The sequence below is a fragment of the Salvia splendens genome, chromosome 12 (assembly GCF_004379255.2).
Source record: "Salvia splendens isolate huo1 chromosome 12, SspV2, whole genome shotgun sequence".
Classification (NCBI taxonomy): Eukaryota; Viridiplantae; Streptophyta; class Magnoliopsida; order Lamiales; family Lamiaceae; genus Salvia; species Salvia splendens.
Genome location: NC_056043.1, coordinates 4,717,133 through 4,722,759, shown reverse-complemented (window position 1 = coordinate 4,722,759; position 5,627 = coordinate 4,717,133). Strand labels below are relative to the sequence as shown.

General features: G+C 34.9%; 1 protein-coding gene across 1 annotated transcript; it reads right to left on the bottom strand.

The window, feature by feature from the left end:
- Positions 1-2,520: 2,520 nt before the first annotated feature.
- Positions 2,521-5,398, bottom strand: LOC121756954 (probable protein phosphatase 2C 6). Its single transcript, XM_042152392.1, has 5 exons — positions 4,828-5,398; positions 4,205-4,588; positions 3,630-3,747; positions 3,226-3,449; positions 2,521-3,129 (listed from the first exon to the last, which is right to left on the bottom strand). Exons 1-5 carry the CDS (start codon positions 5,110-5,112, stop codon positions 2,608-2,610), a joined length of 1,533 nt encoding a protein of 510 aa, XP_042008326.1. The 5' UTR covers positions 5,113-5,398; the 3' UTR covers positions 2,521-2,607.
- Between the last annotated feature and the right edge of the window lie 229 nt (positions 5,399-5,627).

The following is a 5,627-nucleotide window of genomic DNA, read 5'->3' as shown; positions in this document are numbered from 1 at the left end:
TATTAACTTTCCTAGCAAATTAGCAATGCAATTTTTAATGTACGTAGGTCATCAGTAAATTAGTTAGAGGAAAACGGAATAATGTACTGATAAGGTTATAGGAGTACTTCTTAATGATAACAATTGCTCAAAAATTATTATTGTTACATTACTTATAAAGGATGTTAACTGGGCCAACTTGATTGTATGTTATTTTTATCAGATTTTGAGCACTTAGAAGATCAACATGCATTCCACTTGAAGTTGATGTCATAAAATTTCCAATAAGCTATAGGGTTTAGGGTACCACTTTAATTTGAGAACAGTTGGAATAAATATGGAGTAATACAATCACATATTTTGTACGATTAAGTGAAGTTCAAAATTATGCTCATCTTCAAACTAGAATCCATGTTAGTATTTGGAATATTGACTTGCTCCATTCCCCTCTGTCTATTTCTTCTTTCTCTCTGTGATTGTGGGGTGCAACAAATGCATGGAGAGGAAAGGGAAGCAACCTGGCTTTATTGTACAATTAGGAGTGCAAAAATTGAAAAGCTGATCCAATTCACGTGTAGTTAGTGATTTGACATATTTACAAATTTTTCTATATTTTTATTCACCCTTTGAAACCCTTCTCCTCAACCCTACCCCACTTTCAACTTGTCTTCTCTTATCTACTTCTATATATAGCTTTTCTTTTGTATTTTTAGTTCCAAAATAAAGACTATATATTTTGGAAACATGATTATTTACTTATAAGTTTCCCACTTTCATGATATTGCTTTGTTGTATTTATTTTCAGACCTTCCATTAATTGATGATCAGTCAGTTAAATTAGCAAGAAAATGGTATTATCCGGCTTATAATATAAAAAATGGATGAGTGAGAGAAGTTGAGATATGTCACAAATAAGTTAAAATGAAATAATTTAAACGTCAAAAGTTGTCAAGAAAGTTTGTTGGAATAATAAATGTGTAAATTCGTCATCAGATTCCAATTGAATGACTTACAAGTTTGTTTGGATAATCCATCCAAAATTATTAACTATCAATGTTTTCTTCTCCAGCTTCCATTTACTAGAAATTATTTTGTCGTCCACACCATTATTTGTGTCCAAAATGTCTGCTGTCCCATTTAATGTACGGTCCTCATCACATTTCAAATAATTCAATTCTTCAAAAGCAAGAGTTTTAATTAAGAGTAGTGATTTAGAGACATAATGTCTCCATGCCATAATACCCTTATGACATTTTGACATAGATATATTTTTTATTATGACTACTTTACCCAATATCATGTTAAATGGATACAAATCTAATTAAGGAATATTAAATCAAATTAAATATCTTTATCTAAATGCATATTTATTGATTTGATTAGAGATACACTACAATCATGCTCGAAACTTTTTATATGTTTACACATCATTTTTTCATGTTAATTTTATACTATTTTATTTATTTAAAAATCATGAATTTAGATTATAAATTAGTTACTATAGTAGTAATTAACAAAATACATACTAAATTATTATTTAATAATAAAATAATTTGATAGCTTCATCTATTATTATTTTTTCAAATAAATTTTTATATAATCAGTTGATAATTTAATTATGAGTTATTTTCTTTTTTATGTTATACTTTCATAGCCGGTTTTATTATTTTTTTTGTTAAATTTCTTATTCAAATTTGAATTGTATGATTAAATAATAGTAGTAGTTATTATGATGAATCATTTATTTGCGTTATCTTTTGTATTTTTGTATTAATTTTCTTAACTTTTATCACATGTAATATTTGTTTTCGACTATATAAAATTATGCTTAGAAAGTTAACTTTATAACATTTCAAAAATAAAAAATTATTGTATTTTTTAATACGAAAATAATTGGATGAATCAACTTTTCTCATTTTAGATTATTTAATATATCGTACATCAACTAATTATATTAAGAATTAAGAAAATGAAGAATCATAAGCTCCATTAATAATATCTTTTTTTAGTTAGTAATTTTAAACTAAAATTTATAAAACTAATTTGTAAAGAAATCCAATATTTTTTATTTGGTAGTAAAATTGTACTACTCTATATTTTAAAATTTTCTTTAAATAAATGCAATAAAAGGGGAATAGATAAAAAAATATTATCCAGTCATATTTTAAAATCGTATATATGATTCACGTGTTTATTAAATGCATGCATAATATATGCATAATCTACATTTATATCCTTAAATAGGTTATAGGTGTAATAAATAAACAAATTAATATAGGGGTAGTAAAGTAAACACATAAAATAAAATTTTAATTAAAAAAACCACATAATATATAATTACCATTTTAACCTCATTATGTCTTAGGCATTATGTCTCCAAAACATTATTCTTTAATTAATTCCTTATTCATCTGCATTCATTTTGATATTAATTTCCTGAAATTTTATATATTGTGGATGAATTTATTTAGCTAAAATGGAAGTTTTTGGCTCTAACACAATTTTAATGATGAGATTTTTTTAAGGCGTTACAAAGAAGCAAAATGAAAAGTATCTAAAAATATATAGAGTTTTGAGACATAGGCAGAGTAAGAAGATACAAAATTCTCAAGCCAAAAGTTGCCTATTTCATAACCATTTTCTCCAACTCGTGCTTCTTCTATCAAAGGGCAAGAACCTGGGCAGACTAAGAAGGCTATTAACTCGGGTTATGCCTTCGAGCGCTGACCATTCTTCGTCCTCTGCAGTCGAGAGGCACTCGGCCAGGCTCCTCCTCGACTGCCCTACACCCTTGTCAGTTCGCTTCTCCTCCACTTCCTCCACCATGGGGACTATCTCACTCGACTCTTTTCTCGTGGGAGTATCGAGGTCCTGTTCGGAGGTAGCCTTGGATGTTTCTTCTTCTACTGGAGCCTTGCTTTCCTTTTCAGCGAGAGATGACACGTCGTTTTGGGGTGGTCTGAGCTCGTTCGTCGGAGGCACGTGTTCCAGGAACAGACATACGGCAGCACAGTCGTCGTTCTTTGATGTTGGGTACTTGAGCCTCCACGCTCTGGTGGCGCAGTCCACGAGGGCTCTGGCGGCTGTTCCACGCCCGGGAGCTGAGGCCACGATGTCCACGGCTTCCTTATTGGAAAGAACATCCCACACCTATATAAATGTTGATTTAAGGCAGGTTAATTAGAAAGAAGTAGGAGAATGTGAGCAAATTTATCTGAAAGAGATGAAGATGATGGAGAATCATACCCCATCAGTTGCAAGGATGACGAACTCGTCTCTCTCTGTGATGTGGTGGTGATATACATCCGGTATGGAGATTAAACCAAAGTCCTTGAGACAGAAATCACCGAACGCTCTGGCCATGGCCAAGCCAGGTGAATCGCTATTGGGTAGCCACACACGTGCTACTTCCGGTTCATCTTGCAAAGCAAAAACTCTTCCTTTACATTTCTGGATCCTTGCGGCTTCTCCTGAAAATCAAGAAACCATTGAGCTACACCACCTATTGACTTAACAAGAGAGCGCGGGGAAGGTGAGGGTTCAAATAAGCTTTTGAGTATTCACAGTATGTCTTGTTGCATTCAAAGTAGCAGAGATTCCATTTAGCACTATAGAAATATTTATAGCATTTGAGAGTGAGATAGGCATACTTGGAAGATTAGGTTTCAAGTCGACGGTTAATTGTACAGCTGCCAAAACATTGTCCCTATCCCGGGTTGCAAGTACTGCTCTGGAGTCACCAACATTCCCAATTATAAGATCAAGATCCTGGATGATCGTTAATCACAAGTCGTTAGATCCATCAAGTATCTACAAATGCAGATAAACACAATAGCACTAATCCCACAATGCAAGGCTGAAACAGCTATATGCTACTGAGACCAATCATTTCAGATCAAATAGGACTCGATAAATCCACAGAAGTTATCAATCTCTACAACAGAATTCAGAGTACCCAAAAGCCAGCTTGCAAATGACGAAGCTGAATACATGTGTGTAAATTGTAAAGAGATTGATAACACAATAAAACATTGCATCTTCTAAGCAAAAAATCACAAAACTTTGAATTAGAATAATGAGGAAACCTCAGGCCATACAATATATAGACCTTAGCTAACAAGCTAAATGTAATGAATTCCAACCTAAAATCATGGCATCAATTGATAAATTTTCTTAGAAACTACTCTTACAGACTAACTATCATGTAACAAAGGAGGAAGGATACCTGTTTTATCAAGGCAACGGTAGTTGTACCGCTACAAAAGCAGTCGATAGAAGGGTGCAACTTGAGTTCCTTATCCATCAACTTGAAAGCCTTTAGAATTGAATTCTTGAGTGGAATATGCATCTCAGGCACTCTCTCAACCTCCTCTGCTTCCACTGATTCGCATCCATCCTCATCCATGAAGTCATCGAATCGCCTCATTCCTTCAAACCCCACATTCTCCTGCACATGATTCTGCTCATCTTCACCCTTACTTTCCCACTGAGAACGCAGCAAAACCGGAAGAGCATCCCGCACTCTCCTAGCCACCATGTGACCATAAGGGCCATGGCCATCAAAAACTCCACAGAAAGTCGCCCTCGAATCCTCTCCCGTGCAGAAATTCTACCATACAAACAACCCAAGCAAGTCATAAACTGACCCCAAAATAGACAATAACAACAACAAAACAATCTCTCACTTCTTCACAGCCCCAATGCTATACTATAATTTATTCCTCACAATTCACAACTAAACTACAAAATTATGAATTTTGAATAGCCCCAATTCTTTGCTACACCAAACACATTACATTAGCCAATAAATTTTAACACAAATATTGAATCGATTCAAGAAAAACTGACCTCCCAAACAATCATGGCGTCTTGATTAGTCCCTTTCTTGCCCTGCTGAGTGTACAAGCTAGCGATGCGGCTGGTCCCATTCGAGAAGAGCCGCCCCGGGATTTGATGCAACGCCTTCTCCTCCGCTACCACGGCGGCGGTGGCGGCGCCGCCGCCGCTCAACTTACTGATAAAGGTGGAGAAATCGCCGGAGCTGCTCTTCTTCAGCCGGGAATCCGTCTTCTCGTCGCCGGTTTCCCACCCCGTGCTCCGCTTTCCACGGGCCGACGAATAGCAAATACCCATTTAATAGTAACTCCAAACCCCAGATAAAGATTCAATTTTTAGCCCGAAATTATCAGCCCAGCTGCGAGAGACTGATGAAAATGGAAATAAGAGATTCCCCCAATTGATCAAAGTAGAAACATAATCAAGAAGAATTGGTAATGGGGGGAAAGAACAGTGATTGGAATAGGGATACGGAAGAGAGAGAGGGGGTGGTTTAGAGAGAGAGAGAGAAAAAAAAGGCAGGATTCAGGTGAGTGAAGGTGCAAGTAGGTGTAGATTTTATGACTTTTTGTTACCAATCTTTTACTGCTAATTAACAGAAAAAATATCTTATAGTTGAAGATAAAAATAATTGCTTAGGATTCTGGTGTTTGAAATCTTGAAAGTTGAAACTGGAGAAGTCTAATTGTGAGCTGTACTGTTGCAATCAATGGTGAACGGATGTCAACGTCGCCTCTTTCTTTTTTTAATGGGATAGTTAATGTTAAAAGGACCAAATTTGGATCAATTCTGAATTAATTTTTTTTCAAATT

What these genes read in the sequence shown, in the direction of transcription:
- LOC121756954 (XM_042152392.1), bottom strand. Translation starts at nt 5,112, where the DNA reads ATGGGTATTTGCTATTCGTCGGCCCGTGGAAAGCGGAGCACGGGGTGG. An exon ending in ACGCCATGATTGTTTGGGAG is followed by an intron (nt 4,589 to 4,827) that starts GTCAGTTTTTCT and finishes TTTGTATGGTAG; the next exon opens with AATTTCTGCACGGGAGAGGA. An exon ending in CCGTTGCCTTGATAAAACAG is followed by an intron (nt 3,748 to 4,204) that starts GTATCCTTCCTC and finishes ACGATCATCCAG; the next exon opens with GATCTTGATCTTATAATTGG.